Raw genomic sequence first — 20,116 nt, 5'->3', positions numbered from 1 at the left:
TGTCACGTTCTGCCCGTTATCAAAGGGTGAGCATCACACGAGCCTGGGATGATTTTCAGATGAAGTGTTAGCTGGTTCCAGGCACAGGCTCTGCCATTGCATTTGCTGTGAGGAGGTCCGGGGTGATCTCTGAAACATATGTAGGTGAGCATCTTTGTGTGAAAAGTTATCCATAGGTAACCTTGCAAGTATTGATGACTAACAAAATGGAACATTGGCCCCATTACCATGTCACGCTTTTCACCTTCCTTAAATGGGAATGAAAAAGAAGATGATATCAAAGAATAAAAAAGAAAACCATTTCTCATTTGGCATCCTTTTTTTTTTTTTTTTAAATAATTCCTTGGCTTAACCCAGCATCTGTTTCTCTCCTACAGGGTGAATATGATAGTCCAGGGGATGACATGAATGACAGAAAGGTAAGCCAGCCTTATATTGCACTGAGCAAAGGGAGACTGATTGTTTTAGGCACAGAAGACCATGGGTGGATGTGGAACTGGGTAGAAATATCCTAATTCTTCTATTTACCTGCTTATCTATTTCAACAGTTCTTTCCCCACTTCTCTCCCACCCCAAGGAGGCATTTGGAAATGTGAGAGGCATTTCTGATTGTCACAATGACTGTGGGTTTGGGGGCAGGGGCATGTTACTGGCATTTAGTGCCTGGAATGGGTCAGCAATGCTAACTGTCCTAAGATATATCCAACAGTTCCACACAGAAGCATTATCCTATCCCCAGTTGACAAGAAAGCCACAATTGAGAAACACTGATACCCAAACTCCTTATTTTAGAGACAGGGAAACTGAGGCACAGAAAGATTGAGCACCTTGCCCAAGATCACACAGCCACAATAAACAGAGAAGGGGCTTGGAACGCCTCTGACTCTCCAATCCAGTGTTCCTGCTAAAAATGTATTATTATCCATGCCACTATGGCTTTTTTTGGGTCATCTCTAAGTTATTCTTCTCACCCTCTCTGCAGGCAGCTGGGGTATAGCCCAAATTATAGAAGAGAACTCTGAGGGAGCTGGGGGGTCAGTCATGCTGCATATTTAGGCAGCTAGGAAGTAGAGATTACAGTTAGGAGAGGGAGAAGGGTTTCTTCCAAAGACAGTCACAGCTCCTGACTGTACAGCTAGCCACCTAGATCTAGCTCCTTCTGTTTGCTCATATACTGGGAACATGTGTGTACCTTCCTCCCTGCCATGGCCTGGCACTCTAAGGAGTACCCCAACCTATTTAGGAGGAACTTCCCCATCTATCTGACTGTCAGCCTCCTCATGCCAGCCTCTTGCCCAGCTTCCCCCAGCCTTCAGCAACTCGGGTGAGCAGAGAAGGTGGGTGAGGGTGGGAGGGGTGAGGAATTGAAGCCCAAGACGTTTCCCTCTCCCTCAATTCTTGTCTGGAAAATCGTTCATCCCCCAAGTTGCCTTTTGAGCAGCCTTCTTTTTATCCTGCCTATTAGTCCTTGTTATGAAGTGTTAAGTATTAAAAACATAAAAGGTCTTTTCCAGAAATACTGCTGTGATTGCTTACACATGTCCCCTCTTTGCCTGCCCAGGGAATCTGCTGTAGTATTTCGATATCTTAACCTCATCTGTTTTCTATCTGATGCTAATAGTCTCGGTGTTTAATTTCCTGAAAAGTCCCGGATCAGATTTAAAGGAAAAGGAGGATGCATTTCTCCCCACGTGTCACCTCTCTCGCCCCAAACGTTTTCTGTCCTCCTACTCTTTAATTTCACATTCCTCCCCTTTAAATGGTAACCATCATCCACTGGTTGCCTAGGAAACCCCTTGCTGGGTGGTGGTGACTCCAACCAGTCAAGGTAGAGCATTACAGGAACATTCCAGGGACCAGGAACTTATGGGAGAAATCAGTCAGCCCTCTGTTATCTGCACCAATGGAGAGAGAGAATTATAGACAATCCAAAATAGGTATGTATTTGTCTTTGGAATGACATATGATTATTATTAACAACAACAATACCTTTTTCCAAAATATTTTCCTTCTAGAAAATGATTTGCTTAAGCCAATATAATTATGCCCTGAGCACACCACAGCTGGTAGAATGGGTTGAATCTGGGAGGCAGGGAGAGACCAGCTGGAGACAGATATGTACCTTGGTGGTTAATTCCCAAAGTCAATGTCAGAAGGATGCACAGTGAAGATGAACAAGTATCTCTGAAGACAGAGGCGCCCTTTCTTATGGCTTATCCTTGGGTTTTCTGGCCAGTTCTGGTGTCCTGTTTTCCTCTGCCAGGGTCATGGTTAGGGAAATAAGCTTTGTCGTCATGGGGTTAAGAGAAACCACAGTGAGAAGTGGAAGCTTTTATTCTGTCCATCTTGTTGGGAAACTGATGCCCTTCCAGGAGAGGAGACTGATTGGAATGTCCATAGGTGATGGTGAAGTCATGACTAAGAAGGATCCCCAAGTCAAAATCCCAGCCAACGCTGACAGCCATTTAGACATAGCTTCTTGCGACCAGCAGTAGGGGTTCTCCTTCACAGTGCTGGATTAATTTCTGCAGTTTCTGTGGTATATGGGTGGTTCCTAAAACATATCCTAAAGAAGAAAGAGTAAAACCTCTGAGAATATGCAGCATATTGATCAGCTTTTATTACATTATAATAATCTAGAGTTCTTCGAGATGCTTGCAGAAAGGATTTTGGTTAGACACAGGAAGAATTTTCTGCATTCAGACTTGGAGGATGTGGAGAAGGGTCGTTGATCAGTAGTGTGGGGTTTCTTCTCTGGGGGCCTTTAGGGATGGTTTGCAAGGGTCTCCCAAGCTGCTCACCCTCCCGCCATCACCTGGATGTTTTCCTTCACTCTTTCCCGACATTTGTGGCTGTTCCCATGAGCTCCCTGAGGCCCAGGCTCATCTTAGATGGATCCAAGGCAAGCCCGAAGGCCCTCGAGAATGGCAACTGTCTACTCCAGCTTGCCAGGCGAAGTTGTGCAACCTCGGTGACTCAGCCCCAGCTAGAGGCAGGAAGTCTCTCTCTCTCCCTTCCTGGAAGGCAATTAAGAAGAAGGGCCTTCCCTCTGGAGAACAGGGCTTTCCCGCCTTCCTCGAAGCCAGAGTTTCAGGAAGAAAGAGCAGCCTGGGTGTGGATGGGTCCTTCCCGACTTCCAGCAGCCACCTAGCTCCACATTTTTCAAACCTGCCTGATTCCTTGAGGATCCCAGAGAAGTGAGCTGTCACCATCTTCTGTGGTCTGCCTGGCCACTGCTGGCTCCCATGGTGTCGCCACCCACTTATAGGGGAGAACACAAGGCACAGCATTGCAATGTGGTTTTCTTTAGCATTGTTTAAACCCTTGGTCCTAGGTTTTCCAATCTGTGCAGGTGATTGCCTTCTCTTAAAAAACAACGGTAACAACTACAACAACAACAACAAAAGCCTATTGCCATCAAGCTGATTCCAACTCATAGCAACCTTATGGGGCAGAGTAGAACTGCCCCATAGTGTTTCATAAGAATGGCTGGTGGATTTAAACTGCTGACCTTTTGGTTAGCAGCCATAGCTCTTAACCACTGTGTCACCAGGGGATACTTAATAAGTGACCCACTAAAAGATGGAGTGCAAAGAGTCCTCGCATTTTAAAAGCCTGCCTTTCTGACAAGAAAGGTAATTTTCTTCTTGGATCCACTTGGAGCATTAATTTTCCCACCCTACACACCTCCCATTTTACTAGTAGAGAAGTTGAGACCTAGATAGTGGACGTGACTTGCCAAAGGTTACAACAGGTCAATGCAGGATCCAAGTCTTTCCAACTGAGGGCCACCCCCTGCCCCCATGAATGCATCTGAGTTGATTACAGCTGGCATCTTGCTGCCTGTCTCAGCTCCAGCTGCTCTCTGAGGACCTTGTAACCTAAGAGCACCTTATTGCTAACAGCACCTTGCTGTTCTTGGACACTGGCCATTGCAAAGGGTTTTAACACTTGGGTTCCTTTATCAACTGATCCACTGTCAAACAGGGTCCCTAGGAAGCTGAATTTGCTGCTTGTAAGCTCCAAGTCCATCAGATGGGGTGGAGCCTGTGGGTTGTTGCTTCCTGCCATAAAAATTTGGGGTCATACGGACATGCCTGGAATTATATCTTCTGAAGTAAGGAACTGCCCCTTAAGCAGGACCTGTAGATGCTCCCTGCTTTATTTTTGGGCTTGGCCAGTCAGTAAAGAGAGAACATGGTGTAGCTGTAAGGGCAAAAGTAGATTTGATAAGAGCTACATTAGAAGGCCCTAGATTCTGGGAGTTCAAAGGCACTGTTACAAGTTGCCCTGGCCATCTCCCTGCACTGCATCTATACCGTGCTCATTATGATGGGGCAGAGACTCCAGAGCAAGTCTCCCTTCACCTTGACTTCTAGTCTGTTCCGGGAGCCTGGAACCTGGAGTTTAGCATAATCCGCTTAGTCTCTAGCCATATGTGATGAAACTTTGTCAAACTGGGGGAGGATCTGCAGCACTCTTCAACTCCCTCCCTGCCTCCCAGGGGCGAGTGATAGAAGGATGTGAGCTAGTCTGGGCAGAGGCAAGTGGGTATTCAGGGGTAATTGCTGCATCACCTTCTGGATTTGGTATTCTGTGGCTGCAGCTGTTTTTTAGTGGCTTCCTCGTGATCCCTTCCTTTGTGTCCATGCAGGCCCACTGTATCAAGCTCAGAGAGCTCTCTTGGCTCCTCCTTTCTATGCCTCCAACCTGTGAAAAAGAGCAGGGATGTTTTACTTTGTGCTGGGAGGGTATCACACTGAAAAAGGGACATTCTGAAGGTTTCTCAAAGTGATCTTGGATCTTAGGTTAGGCCTGAGCCAGCTGGGCCATCCTGGCTTTTTGGAGCTTTGTTGATTTTCCCATTTAGGGTGGTGGCAAATATGTGTTCCCAGACCCTAGTTTTGGCTGGGCATGTGACTTGGAGAGGAATTTGCTCTGGAGATCAGAGCCTCTGAGGCTGGCAGTGACGTCCCACAGCCCTCGAGGGGGGCCCCGGCTGTATCTCCTGACGTAAGCTGGCCTCCCTTAGGGATGCAGATGATGTCACTGTGACAACCAGGTGCTGGGTTTGCACCTGGTGAGGTGCCCAGGGCTTGCACTCAGGAGAGAGAATCAAAACCCAGCTCAGTAGATGCATCCAAGATGGGGTGGTGGTGGTGGTGACAATGGAGGAGACGGAATAATAACATAAGATCAGGTTAAGAGCTACCTACCTGGAATCAGCAACGTCCAAACTCATGAATTCAGACTGCCCTCTTCTCATCATGCCCTGTGTAACCTTGTTTTGTCTCTGGGTTTCCTTCTTTGCAAATGGTGGTAACTGTGGATGCAGTTTGTTCTGTTGGGATTTGTGTAGTTTCTAGTTTTATTTTCCAGTTGTTGAGAGATACTATAACAAAACAAAAGTTTATACCTGTTAAGTAGCAAAACTAATTCTCACTTCAATTTTAATATAATGTCTTTAAAGATTCTTATGTGAAAAGGATGACGTTCTTCAGGGCTGGCGTTCAACTGGTGTTCAGCTAAACATTTGGTCAGAATAGCTTCTCATTGACAGAATTCCTTGTGAATTCTGTGTGATGTGTGAGGAGATGTGATGTGTAAGGAGAATAGAGACCACAACAAGGCAGCAACTGTATTATAATAACCTATCATTTATAGGCATATGATTATGTGTCAGTATCTATTCAGTGTGGATAGTTAGACCATGTCCAACTGATTGTCCATTGTATAATTACATTATTAACGAATGAATGATCTGTGAAGCTGGTTGGCAAATGTTTAATACTGTTTTAGTTATCTAGGGCTGCTATAACAGAAATACCACAAGTTTATTCTCTCACAGTCTAGGAGGCTAGGAGTCTGAATTAAGGGTGGCAGCTCCAGGGGAAGGTTTCCTATTTCTCTGTCAGCTCTGTGGGAAGGTCCTTGTCATCAGTCTCCCCCTGCTGAAGAGCTTCTCAGCACAGGGATCTCGATTCAAAGGACTCGCTATTTTCCTGGCTCTTGTTTCTTGGTGGTATGAGGTCCCCCTGTCTCTCTGCTTGCTTCTCTCTTTTATATCTCAAAAGAGGTTGACTCAAGATACAACCTAATCTTGTAGATTGAGTTCCACCTTATTCACATAACTGCCTCTAATCCTGCCCCATTAATATTATAGATGTAGGATTTATAACACATAGGAAAATCACATCAGATGACAAAATGGTGGACAGTTGTACAATACTGGGAATCATGGCCTACCCAAGTTGACACACATTTTGGGGGAACACAATTCAATCCATAACAGATACTAAAATATTGGGGGGAGCGGTTTGCCCCTGGGATTGATTTACAGGTTCTGTCCATGAGTCGGTTTTGCCAAAGGTGCTATGAAAACACCACAAGATGGTGTTGCCTGGTTTGTTCGATGCATTGTTTCTGCTTTAACCACCTGAACGTGCGTCACTCAGGTTTTTGCCTTCTTCCCTCCACTGAACCACTCTCGTCAAGGTCATTAGTGACCCTTAAGTCAGTGAATCCAATGACCAGTTCTCCATTCTCATCTGACCTGACCATCAGCAGCATTTGACTCTGCTGGTCGTTTTCTTCTCTTTGAAACCTGTTCTTCCCTTGGCTTCCAGGACATCACACACTTATGGTTCTCTTCCACATCACTGGATGCTGCTTCTGTCGCCTTTGCTGATTCTTCATCATCTCCCAGACCTTTAAGTGTTGGCATGATCCAAGGCCCAGGTCTCAGACCTCTTCTCAGTCTACTCTCTCTTCCTTGGCAATTGAATCCATAGGCTATGGACTTTAAAAAAATCATCTCTCTGTCTTTTTTTTTTTTAATTGATTAATTTTTATTGTGGTTTAGGTGAAAGTTTACAGCTCAAGTTAATTTCTCATACAAAAATTTATACAGGTATTGTAGTGTGATGTTAGTTGAAATCCCTGTAATGTGGCAGCACACTCCCCCTTTCCACCTTGGGTTTCTTGTGTCCATTCAATCAGTTTCTGTCCCTGCCTTCTCATCCTGCCACCAGACAGGAGCTGCCCATTTGGTCTCCTGTATCTGATCGAACTAAGAAGCACAGTCTTCACCAGAATTATTTTGTGTTTTATAGTCCAGGCTAATCTTTGTCTGAAGAGTGGGCTTCGAGAGTGGTTTTAGTTCTGGGTTAACAGAGGGTCTGGGGGCCTTGGCTTCCGGGGTTCCTCCAGTCTCAGTCAGACCAGCAAGTCTGGTTTTTTTTAATGTAAATTTGAGTTCTGCTTCTCATTTTTCTCCTGCTCCACCAAGGACTTTCCGTTGTGTTCCCTGTCAGGGCAGTCACTGATGATAGCCAGGCACCATCTAGTTCTTCTGGTCTCAGGCTGATGGATTCTCTGGTTTATGTGGACGTTTTGTCTCTTGGGCTAATATTTTCCTTATGTGTTTGGTGTTCTTCATTTCCTTTGCTCCAGGTGGGTTGGGACCAATTGATATATCTTAGATGGCCACTTGCAAGCTTTTAAGACTCCAGAAGCCACTCACCAAAGTGGGATGCAGAACATTTTCTTAATAAACTTTGTTATGCCAGTTGACCTAATGTCCCCTGAAACCATGGTCCCCAGATCCCGGCCCCAGCTACTCTGTCCCTCAAAGTGTTTGGTTGTGTTCAGGAAAATTCTTAGCTTTTGCTTTGGTCCGGTTGTGCTGACTTCCCGGTATTGTATGTTGTCCTTCCCTTTACCTAAGATGATTCTTGTCTACTATCTAGTTAGTGAATTCCCCTCTCCCTCCCTCCCCACCCTTGTAACCATCAAAGAATGTTTTCTTCTGTGTTTAAACCTTTTCTTGAGTTCTTATAATAGTGGTCTCATACAATATTTGTCCTTTTGTGACTGACTAATTTCACTCAGCATAATGCCCTCTAGATTCATCCCCGTTGTGAGATATTTTGCAGATTCATCATTGTGCTTTATTGTTGTGTAGTATTCCATTGTGTGTATGTACCATAATTTGTTTATCCATTCATCTGTTGATGGACACCTAGGTTGTTTCCATCTTTTTGCTACTATGAACAGTGCTGCAATGAATATGGCTATGTATATATCTATTCATGTGAGGGCTCTTATTTCTCTAGGGTATATTTCAAGGAGTGGGATTGCTAGATCATATGGTACTTTTATTTCTAGCTTTTTAAGGAAGTGCCAAATCATTTTCCAAAGTGGTTGTACCATTTTACATTCCCACCAGGAGTGCATAAGTGTTCAGTCTCTGCAAAATTTCTCCAACATTTATTACTTTGTGTCTTTTTGAATTAGTGCGAGCCTTGTTGGGGTGGGATGGTATATCATTGTAGGTTTGATTTGCATTTCTCTAATAGCTAATTATTGTGAGCATTTCCTCATGTATCTGTTAGCTGCCTGAATGTCTTCTTTGGTGAAGTGTCTTTATACCCTTTGCCCATTTTTCAATTGGGTTGTCTTTTTGTTGTTGAGGTGTTACAGTATCTTGTAGATTTTGGAGATAGACTTTTATCAGGCATGTCATAGCCAAATTTTTTTTTCCCAATCTGTAGATTGCCTTTGTACTCTTTTGGCGAAGTCTTTTGATGAGTGTGTTTGATTTTGAGGAGCTCCGAGTTATCTAGATTCTCTCCTGGTGTTTGTGCATTGTTAGTTATGGTTGATATTCTGTTTATGTCATGTATTAGGGCTCCTAGCATTGTCCTTATTTTTTCTTCCCTGATCTTTATCATTTTAAATTCTATATTTAGGTTTTTGATCCATTTTGAATTAGTTTTTGTACATGGTATGAAGTATGGGTCTTGTTTCATTTTTTTTTTTTGCAGATAGATATCCAATTATGCCAATAAAAATCATCTTTTTTCTGTTAATTCCCAAATTTATATCTCCAGTCTGGACAGTCCTTTGCAGTCCAGTCTTTTATGTCCATCTGCTTACTCTGGATCTCCATTTGGATGCCTGAAGGTCATCTCGAATTAACACATCCAGAACTGAACACTTGGGTCACCCATCCTAGCCTCTTCTTCATCAGTCTTCTTCATTTTTGTAAACGAAATCATCATTAATTCAATCACTCAGGCAAAGTTCTCATTTTCTTTTACCCCACATTCTACCCAACAGTAAATTCTGTTGACTCGACGTTTAAAATATAAGCAGAACCAACTACTTTTCAGTACTTTTCCCACTACCACCATGGCTCAAGCCACCATCATTTCTTTGCTGGATCATTGCAGTAGCCTCCTTGTTTCTACCCTTGCTTCCAGTCTATTCTCCACACAGCAGCCAGAGTGAGCATTCTACCAGCTAAGTCAGAAATTTTCTCTCCTCTGCTGCAAACCTCGCAATGGCTTCCTTAACAACAAAGTCCAGAGTTCTTAGAATGGCCTACAGATCTCTGGCTGATCTGGTCACCCCAGGATTCTCTGACATTAACTCCCATTAGCCTCCCCATGCTTAGTCTACCCCAGCCACACTACTGCCTCCCTGCTCTTCCTAAGACATGCACTTACTTGCCTCAAGACCTTTGCATGGGAGGAGTGCTTTCGTACCTGGAATGCTCTTCTTCTTCCTCAGGGCTCACTCTCCAACTCCCTTCAGGTTTCAACTCAAACGTCTTCCTTAAACTCTGAGGAGGTCCTCAGAGAGGCCTTCCCTGACAACCCTATGTAAAATTTCACCTTATCTTAATTTATTTTGCTTCATGGTATTTATAAATATTATATATTTATTTGCTTACTATTTGTTTCCCCATACCAGGGCGTACGCTCTGTGACATTAGTAACTTTGTTTTATTTATTGCTGTGTCCAGAGTCTGGACAGTGCCTGGCACATAATAGACATTCAAGAAACACTTGTTACGTGAGTGAATAAATGAATGTCAGGACTCATTTTGCTGGACTAGGTAAGGCAAGGGAAGAAAGAAGGAGAGGTTATGCATATTGGGTGTAGGACTTCCCCAGGGGATGATAAAGGTCACCTTTATTATTTGGGGAATGAGAAGCCAGTTTCTATAGTCTACTGCCTTTGGACATCTTCCCTGTGGGTATCTCATGAGAATTTTCCTAGAAGCTGGGCTCAGGGGATAAAATTTTGAGTTGGTGGGCTAGACTGAATAAGGTGAACAGTTGTCCCCCTCCAGCCCTAATCTGCTTTCCTATTTTTCTTGTTCAGCTGCTCTACCAAGAATGGGCGCGTTATGGAGTGTTTTATAAGTTTCAACCTATTGACCTCATCAGGTAAGATGTGGGAGGGGACTCTTGGGAAGGTGCAAATCCTGAAAGATCTATTATCAACCCTTTTGGCCCCTGGAAGTCTGTTGGTCAAGCAGAGGTGTCTGCTTTCTATGATCCCCTGCTTCATGTCTTATGGGTGGGGAAGCAGATGGAGGACAGAGGAAGAGAATGGATCTGTGGGGTTCAGCGGATAATGTGGATTGATACACCATGGATGCTATCTTGAGTTTTCAGCACTGTGGTCTTTCTTTCCCTGCCTGCTCTTTGGGAAGAGCGAATGGAGCTATCTCTCTTACTCTTTTCCTTCAAACTCATCTGATTGTCCTAGGGAAGGACCTGGGTTAAACAGACTCTTGGGTTATGTCCAAGTGGTCACAGTGTTGGCCAGAGAAAGGGAAGATATGACAAATTACATGGAGAATAAGCCAGCTTTTTATGCCTTCTCCAGATTATATAGGAGTTAAGACTGGTCTTGGAATTCCTCCCTTTAGTGCTGTTCCTAGGAATGATGTGCGGTGCCTGGCACCTTAGGAATTTCCTCAGAACATTGGTGAAAAGCCTGTTGAAAGAACTTACTGGAATGCAGTAGGTCTGACTAGTCTAAAATGGGCTAAGGGCTCTGGAAACTTGATAGGCTCTTAGAACCCAGCGTCCTTTCTGGCTGCAATGTTGGGAGGCCATGCTGTGAACTGGGAACTCACTGTTTTGAGGGTTCTTGTCCAGGTCCTGCCACTACATGCTATTGTCTCTTTAGACAAGTCACATTCCCTCTTTGGTCTTCAGGATCCTGGTTGTCCTAAACTGGAAGTTTGAACTGAGGAATCTGAGAGGTAATTTGGCACAGCATCCTCATTTGGAAAAGATGGGGGACTTGAGCTTTCAGGGGGAGGCCCTATGGCTGACCTGATGGATTCACTGCCACACAGTCGCTTGTGGCTCTTCTAATGAGCTAATTAATCAGCCTGCAAATACAGAGAGTGTTCCTGGCTGATTGCCCCGGCTGAGACTGTGAGAGGGGCAGCAGCCAGAAGGATTGAGTCCAGAGGGAGGAATTCCAGCTTCTTCTTGGAAGAAGAAAGCAGCATGGGGGCCAGGGTTTGGGCAGGTTCACCTCCTACACAGACACAGGGATGTGACAGGCCTCCCAGGAATCTGGGAGCTGGGTTGGATGTCTCCTGACAGCAGGTGTTTGTTCCAGCTGAAGACTGTTAACTAAAGTGCTTGGATTGGGGGGCGAGGGCCTGGGGTGCTTGTGACTGAGGCCCCTTGCCCAGCACCTCCCATTCCCTGGCTGCCTCTTAGGCGGCATGGGCCACCTAGACTGTTCTCTGGGCCACACCAAGGCTGCTTCCTCCATTCTTGGTGGGCTTTGATCTTTCTGTCTGGATCTCAAGTGGCCACCCACTCTGTCGCCTGTTTTCCTCCAACTACCCATTCGTTTTTTACAGTATGATTAAAAAATAAAAAATATTCTCCCATTTCAGAGAGCCCTGTCTTGCCCCATGAGGCTTCAGGTGACTCGCCGCCAGCTAAGTGGGAAATGGCTCCAATATGCACTCATTTTTGGCCACCAGAGCAGCCTCACCTGCAAGGGAAGAATTACCTTTGGAACTGAGCCCTGTTCTGGGGTCTGGCGTTTCCTGAATCCTCTAGAAACCCGATAGAGCTCAGATCTGTCTAGACAGGGTACGGTGTGCTGGAGTGGGGCTGGAGGCTGTCCCCTGCTCCTCGCAGATCAGGTGACTCAGGTAGTTCTCAAGGCCAGCAGCTCAGCTGGGAGGGAGAGGGAGGCTGGCACCTCAGGCATCTCCCGCACCACTGGCTGGAGGGAAGGGAAGGTGAGATAGGAAGGGATACAGGGTGGTGTGGGGAGTAAGGGGAGAACTTTCATTGTCTACCCAGTGGCATGAGGACCTCCCTGACCTCAAGGTGCTGCTGGAAAGAGAAAAAGTGATAGCAATGGGAAAGTGGAAGGAGAGGGAAGTGGCAGAGACATTAGTGGTATGTGTGGGCAAACAGAGGCAGGGAAGCCAGGAGAAGGCACCTGGAGAGCCCATAAAGAGTAAAGTGGGGTGGAGGGTATGGGAGAGGCAAAAGCTACTCTCACTTGGCAGACTCCACCTGAAATCATCACTTGCACATTGTTCCCAAGTGGCCCCCTTTTCATCTCTGATTCTGTCAAAGGTATCTCCTTCCTCCTCTTCATCCTTCAAACTTGGGACCTTGGTGGTCCCTGGGTATACCTCTACTCCCCAATCTGACACCAAGACCTGTTGGTGCCTCTTCAGCAGTTTCTCTCTCCTGCCACTTCTCCATCTTTGCTGCTGAGCCCTTTTGGGACCTGTTCCACCTGCAGAGCCCAGTGTCTCCCACCTGGGGCACTGCCACAGCAGCTCCTTCCCAGAGTCATCAATGGCCCCCACTCTGTCATAGGTTTTGTTCTATGACTAATTTGTAATGTGAATTGTACCCTCCCTGTGAGCTCTGGTGGCACGGTGGTTAAGAGCTTGGCTGCTAACCAAAAAGGTCAGCAGTTCGAATCCATCTGCCAGTTCTTGGAAACCCTATGGGGCATTTTTACTCCATCCTATAGGGTCACTGTGAGTCAGAATCAACTCAACAGCAATGGGTTTGTTTCTGATGTGCCTCAAGCAGAAGATGAGCAGTGTGGTCTATGCTGAAAGATGGACAGAAGCAGGGGAGTCTTGTACAAGCTGATATGATAATTCATACAAAGGCCTGGTTAAGGTGTTTCCCTCCAACTCCTTGGGCACTCACCTCCCCATTTTTTGCACCAAGCCTCTATTCCTCCTATGGTGCCCTAATGCCCCTTCCAACACCAGTCCTTTGGAGCATTCCAAAACACTTTCCTAGGAGCCCTGGTGCCTTGGCTGCCAACCAAAAGGTTGGCGGTTTGAACCCACCCAGCGGCTTCACGGGAGAAAAACCTGGTGATCTGCTCCCATAAAGATTAGTCAAGAAATCCCTATGGGACAGTTCTACCCTGCCACGTGGGGTTACTGTGAGTTAAAATTCCGACTCAATGGCACCTAACAACAACAAAACTCTTTCCATTGAGCAGTTGAAAGTTCAGTGGGGTTGAGAAATCTACTTTTTAAAGCCCGAGGACTTGCCATCCTTCCCCTTCCATAGGGCTTAGAGCCTGAACTTGAGGTTTGGGGCTTGAGGCTCCTTTCCCAGATGTTGTAAGTGAATAGAAGGGGAGACAAGGTGCCCTGCCTACACCCCTGCCCTCTCCTCCCACCCAGCTGCACTGTCACTCTTGCCCAGCAGGCTGCACTATGAGACTGCTGATAGATCTCTCCCAGCCCAAGGGCCTCTCCACCCTGGATCTTACCTTTGCTCTGGAAACCTTTGAGCCTGCAGACCTGAGCTGAGTGTGTGTGTGTTTGTGTGCGTGTGTGGTGTGGTGTGGTGTGGTGTGGTGTGGTGTGGTGTGGTGTGGTGTGGTGTGGTGTGGTGTGGTGTGGTGTGGTGTGGTGTGGTGTGGTGTGGTGTGTGTGGTGTGTGTGGTGTGTGTGTGTAGGAGCTGTCTGAAAAGTTCCCCGGAAGGATATTCACTAGTGTCCCGGGTAAGAGAGTGCAGCCCAGCTCACAACTTCCAGGCAGCAGCTTTTGTACCACGAGAGAGAAACAAAGTTTATGGCTAAGAGAACAGGGAGAAACGATGCCTGAGCTGGAGAGAAATGGCTCTTCTAGGCCCTTTTGACTCCCCTTAGGGATCTATAATAGGGTCCTCATCGTGAGAAGAGTAGATTCTGCCCTCTGTGTTCTGGTTTAACACCCCAAGACCCCAGGAGGGAAACTGCTTTATTTTCTGGGGAAGCTTGGGGGTTTGGGCCTTTTGATTTATACAGGTCTGATTCAATATTAGTCAGGACCATAGCCTATCTTTTCCCTAAAATTAGTATCTGTTCACAGGCCAGTTTTCTTAGCTTGTGGGTTTTGATTTAGATGAGACAAAATAATAGTCTCTAAACATCATCTGAGTTTGATTTAGCTCCTGACTAGACATTGCTGAAGCTGATGTACAAAAGCCACTGCATGTTCTAAGCATCTGCCTGTGCATGCCTGTGACAGAATGAGGAAGAGAGGGGTGCAAAAGTCTGTTAGGGCCAGGGGATTGCAGCCAGCTGACCTTGGATAACCTGCCAAAGGGATAAGGTACAGACAGCATTCACTACACCAAATCAGGGGGATAGTCTGGAGAGGGGCAAATGGCCCTTCTTCATCCCATCTCTTTCAAGGACGCCCTTCTCCACAAGTGAGGCTTCCTGTGCTTAAATCAGGCCCAGGCATGAAGCCCATTCATGTGGTGGCTCTGGATTTCTCTTGAAGTGTGGAAAATGAAGCAGCTTCCAAAATTATCTGAGAGTGATGTCAGCGGAGTCATACCATCTCAAGAGTCTTTGGTTATTTGTCTGTTGCTTGCTTTCCTTGGGTACAGCTGGAGTGACACTCTGTCCCCACCTTGCAGCATATCTCTACCATTTTAGCATTCCAGTCCTCTCAGGTCTCACCTGTGGAGAGCCTGTCCAGCTGCCTGGTATCACAGGAATTTGCTTTCCCTCCTCCTGCCTCAGGATAGGGGGCAATGGTAGTTCAGTTGTAGAATTCTTGCCTTCCACGTGGGAGACCCAAGTTTGATTCCTCACCAATGCCCGTCATGCACAGCCTCCACCCATCTGTCACTGAAAGTTTGCATGTTGCTATGATGCTGAACAGGTTTTAATGGAGCTTCTAAACTAGGACAGATTACAAAGAAAGGCCTGGCAATCTACTTCTGAAAATCAGTTAATGAAAACCCTATGGATCACAATGGTCTGATCTTCAATGATTATGGGAATGACAATGGATGGGGCGATGTTTCCTTCCGTTGTGCATGGGATCGCCATAAGTCAGGGGCTGACTCGAAGGCAGCTAACAACAACAACAATATCCTGAAACAGAGGCCATTGTCCTTGCCAGTGTTCTCCAGGACTGCCACCAGCAGGTTGTGTGATTTGATCCCTCCCTCCCTGTCTCTGGGCCCCACTTCTACCCTCTTGAAATGTGACCCATCTAAATCCTTCCAAGGAGGGGATAGAGGGAGCCACATTCTTTCTTAGGAGACTTGTTAGCAGGCCAGGCTAGGAGAGGACTGGCCACAGCTGGTTTGGGGGAGGGAAGGGAGAGAGAGAAATGTTGATCAACTCATGATTAATTATTTCCTGAGCCCTACTGCTCCTCTTGATCCTTCTCTGGGATTTTTAAAGGCAATTGGGCTCAATGCAAGAAACATTTATGAATGCTAACAATGAGCAAGTCTCTGTGCTCAGCAACATGGGGAGGCTCAAAAACGACTTTGTGCCATTAAGTATCTTGCCGTTAAGTAGAGAGACAGACATGCACAAGGCAGGATGAAGTGAGGGCTATAAGAACTATAAGTACAAACACAATAGTAGGAGACAGCAGATGAAGAGTGATTGCTATTAGCAGAGTAAGGAAAGACTTCATGAAAGAGGTGGCACTGGAATTGGAAGTGTTGCTTTCTGAAGGACAGAGGTTAAATGTCCTGAATGTGTCTTCTTCTCCACTCTGGACTGCCCCATGTATGGATTTATTGCTTAGCCTGATATGGATGGCTGAAGATCACATTCACTCAAAGTCAGATCTGTCCTCACTGTTGATTGGAGTGGTCAGATCAAGAACTTCATTTGCAAACCTCATCTGTAAGGATTGCTGTGCCAACATGGCCCCGTGTCCCTTGCTCTGCTCTGTAAGATAGCCGGGAATCCAGGGCTAGAAGGAAGTGAGGCTGGACCTACAGGGGAGGCTGAGCAGAGATGAAGTATGGGAGCAGCACAGATTTCAGCATCGGAGGTACTGGATTTAGCTGGGAAACATTTTGCAGGCTGGAAGGAAAGAATATCTCATGGGTCTGAAGAATATCTTCTTGTATCTCTGAAGGTACGAGAGTAGATTAGACAGAGGAAAGCAGGCAGTCGCTGGTTGAGGCAGATGGAGCAGAAAGGAGGATGACAATGCTCTCTACTGTTATGTTCTGGTCTGTTTAATATATCATGAACTAAGCCCAAAACCCTATGCCGTTTGAGTAGATTTCCCACACACAGTGACCTTATAGGCCAGAGTAGAACTGCCCCAAAGGGTTTACAAGGCTGTAAGCCTTTACAGATGCAGACTGCCACATCTTTCTCCTACGGAGCAGCTGGTGGGTTTGAACCACTGACCTTTCAGTTAGCAGTCAAATGAACGCTTTAACCACTATACAATCAGGCCTCAGAGTGAAATAAGTCAGGCTGCTAATTAAATCTAGCTGTAAAGAAGCTCCGTCCTAGTCTTCTTTTGCCCACTCCATCTACTGAGTGCCACTCCACTCCAGTCTGTACCTTCCGGAGGAGAGGTTGCTGGTCTTGTGATTGACTCATGAGAGTAGGATTTGGAGCATGAGACTCTCAGCTCTGGATCAAGACCGCAGTCAAGGACCGTCTCAGTCTCCTGGGGTTAGACACCTATATCTCAGAACAGTCTTCCATGGATGGTGGCTGTGTTTGATCAAACTTCCTTCCTATAATTTCAGCCATATGGTATTGATGGTGGAGCCCAAGGCACCAAGAAGCGGCACACATTCCCCATTGTTGTTGTTGTTAAATGCCGCCAAGTTGGTTCCGACTCGTAGTGACCCTCTGTAGAACAGAACAAAACATTACCCAGTCCTGCGTCACCCTCACGATCATTGCTATGAATGAGCTCATTTTTGCAGCCACTGTGTCAATCCACCTTGCTGAGGGTCTTCCTCTTTTTCACAGACCCTCTGCTTTACCAGGCATGATGTCCTTCTCCAGGGATTGGTCTCTCTTGATAACATGTCCAAAGAATGTGAGAAGCCTTGCCATTCTTGCTTCTAATGAGCATTTTGGCTGTACTTCTTCCAAGACAGATTTGTTGGTTCTTCTGGCAGTCTATGGTGTATTCAATATTCTTAGCCAACATCATAATTCAAAGGGATTAATTCTTTCTTCAGTCTTCCTTATTCATTGTCCAGCTTTCACATGCATATGAGGTGATTGAAAACATGATGGCTTGGGTCAGGAGCACCTTAGTCCTTAAAGTGACATCTTTGCTTTTCAACACTTTAAAGAGGACTTTGCAGCAGATTTGCCCAGGGCAATGTGTCCTTTGACTTCTTGACTGTTGCTTCCATGGGCATTGATTGTGGAACCAAGCAGAATGAAATCGTTGACAACTTCAATCTTTTCTCCTGATGTTACTTATTGGTCTAGTTGTGAAGATTTTTGTTTTCTTTATGTTGAGGTGTAATGCATATTGAAGGCTATGGTCTTTGATCTTCATCAGTAAGTGCTTCAAGCCCTCTTCACTTTCACCAAGCAAAGTTGTGTCATCTGCATGACGCAGGTTGTTAATGAGTCTTCCTCCAATCCTGATGCCACATTCTTCTTCATATAGTCCAGTTTCTCAGATTATTTGCTTAGCATACAGATTGAATAAGTATGGTGAAAGGATACAACCTTGACACACACCTTTCTTGACTTTAAACCACACAGTATACCCTTGTTCTGTTCCCCATGGCCACCCAGAATTCCATGGCACAGTTGCCTCCATTGCCCCTATGACCCCCTATGTCATGTCCTATATCCCAGGGAGGGAGAGAAGCTGATATTATTCTGGAAAAGTATGACAAAGCTATATATTTAGGGTTACCTTGGCCCTTGTGTGGAGTTGCTGCATGGCAAAAATAGTTAAGAACTTGACTATTAACTGGAAGTTTGGCAGTTAGAACCACCCAGAGGCACCTCAGAAGAAAGGTGTGGCTATCTACTTCCAAAAGATCACAGCCTTGAGAACCCTATTAGGCAGTTCTACTCTACACAAATGGTGTTGCCATGAGTTGGAATTGACTTGACAGCAACTGGGTTTTTTTTTTCTTTTTTTGGCTTGGTATTGTGTCTAATAAACTCTCAGTTATCCAAACTTCTGGGGACAAACCATAGCATCCTAGCAGTAGAAGGAAGCTCAGAGGTCATTTAGTTCAGCGGCTGACCCCAGAAGGCAGTAATTAAGAGTTCTTCTCATAGCTTATTTGTCTAACAGTTGGCCAGCCTCTGCTTGATTTTTCTTGTGATCAGGAGCACTTTGTGTCAGGGGCAGCTTGTTTCTCTGTTGGACATTTCTAGCCATTAGGAGGTCATGAAGCCAAGTGAGAACTCTGCTGATTTTCCCCCTTTTGCTTCCAGTTCTGCTCCCTGGGGCCACATGGAACAAGAGTGCACTTCTTTGTTGGGCAGCCCCTTAAATATATGAAAATAACTATTGTGTCCATAACACCTAAGTTTTCTTTTTTCCACACAAAACACTCCCCATCCCTTCTATACCTCCTCATATGGTACGGGGTATTCAAACAGCCTCATCATGATGATCACCGTCCTTGGAACTCACTGGCCCGGGAGACTCAGAAGTGGACCCTTACGCACACCTTGTCCAATATGGTATTTAAGTCAACATGTATTTTGCATTGACTGTATATCAAATACCGGTCCTGGGGCTATGGACATGACTTAAACATACCCTACTCTCAAGGACCCTATGTTCAAGGTGAGATCTCCAAGTTTGTAGATGAATACTGGGCTTTCTGGGAAATGAGGGGACAAACAGGTAGAGAAAATGTACAAAAAAGTAGCTGTGAGTATGTAAGAACACAGCATTTGGAAAAGATCTTGGGGAAAATTGACCCCTTAACTAGACATCTGTGATGATGGGCTCAGGGCTATCAGCCATACATTAGGCAAAGTTTGTTGGTGGTGACTGGCACTCTTTCTAGAAACATCCACATGATGTATCTATCGCAGTACCCTCTGATCCTGGAAACTGCAGGATTGCATATCTTAGTGGCAAAGCTTCATATGTCCAACTCAGGCCACCATACCTAAAGAAAAACTCAACCAGGCTGGAAGTATTTCAGGAGAGGAAAAGTCATGTGATCAAAGATTTGGAGAGGCATGTCTATGGAGACAGACTTAAACAAATAGGAATTCCCTTCTCTACAAAGAGGGAAACCTTGGTGGCATAGTGGTAAAATGCTGTACCTGCTAACCAGGAGGTTGGCAGTTTGAATCCACCAGGCACTCCTTGGAAACTCAATGGGGCAGTTCTACTCTGTCCTATAGGGTCTCTAGGAGTCGGAATCGACTCGATGGCAGTGGGTTTGGGTCTCTACAAAGAAAATAGAGGAGACCCCTTACTAAGTTAAAAAGATGTGTAGAATGAACATACATGTTCTTACCCAATCCTGACGTTCCTGCCTAGGGACATTCCTTTAGGCTAGGAGCAGCGGATTAAGAATGAAAAGAACTCAGTTTTAAGACCACCTTTATTTCCCATTGATGTAGTATTTGGAAAAGCCATTCTCTCTGTGAGTCTCAGTTTCCTTAGCTATAAATTATGCATCATAATGCCTGTCCTTCAGTATTATTGTGAGGGTTGAGTATTGCCCAAATACTCTGGTGGATGGGCACAGGTCTGGTTAAGTAAAGCTATTATTTATCTCCTCCCTGGTGAAAATTCATCATATCCAAAGTAGCAAATTTTATACAGTTCTTTGGCTTAAGTATAGTATAATCATAAAACATTTTTTTTTATTGTGAGTCAATGTGCTGTACCTGTGCACTTTACATGTATGATCTCTGTGCTGCACAGCAACTCTGAAACATGGGAATTATTACCTCCAGCTCACATATGAGGATACTGAGCTCAGTAAGGTAAAGGGCTTCCTAAAGCCACAGAGCTCTCTCATGTGAGATTTAAACCCATACCTGTCTGACTCCAGAAACTATGTTTTTTTCCAT

The 20,116-nt window shown here is 45.4% G+C and overlaps 1 protein-coding gene across 1 annotated transcript in view; it reads left to right on the top strand.

The window, feature by feature from the left end:
* The window catches only part of ANO2 (anoctamin 2), a 377,551-nt gene that overhangs the window by 119,274 nt on the left and 238,161 nt on the right, over positions 1-20,116 (top strand). Inside the window, exons 8-9 of the mRNA XM_049882253.1 lie at positions 378-419; positions 10,171-10,235. Of these exons, the coding sequence (XP_049738210.1) occupies positions 378-419; positions 10,171-10,235 (107 nt within the window). The remainder of the gene's footprint in view (positions 1-377; positions 420-10,170; positions 10,236-20,116) is intronic.

This window comes from Elephas maximus, chromosome 4 (genome assembly GCF_024166365.1).
Source record: "Elephas maximus indicus isolate mEleMax1 chromosome 4, mEleMax1 primary haplotype, whole genome shotgun sequence".
NCBI lineage: Eukaryota > Metazoa > Chordata > Mammalia > Proboscidea > Elephantidae > Elephas > Elephas maximus.
Note: the sequence above shows the minus strand (reverse complement) of the source record. Positions and strands in the feature narration are given on the sequence as shown.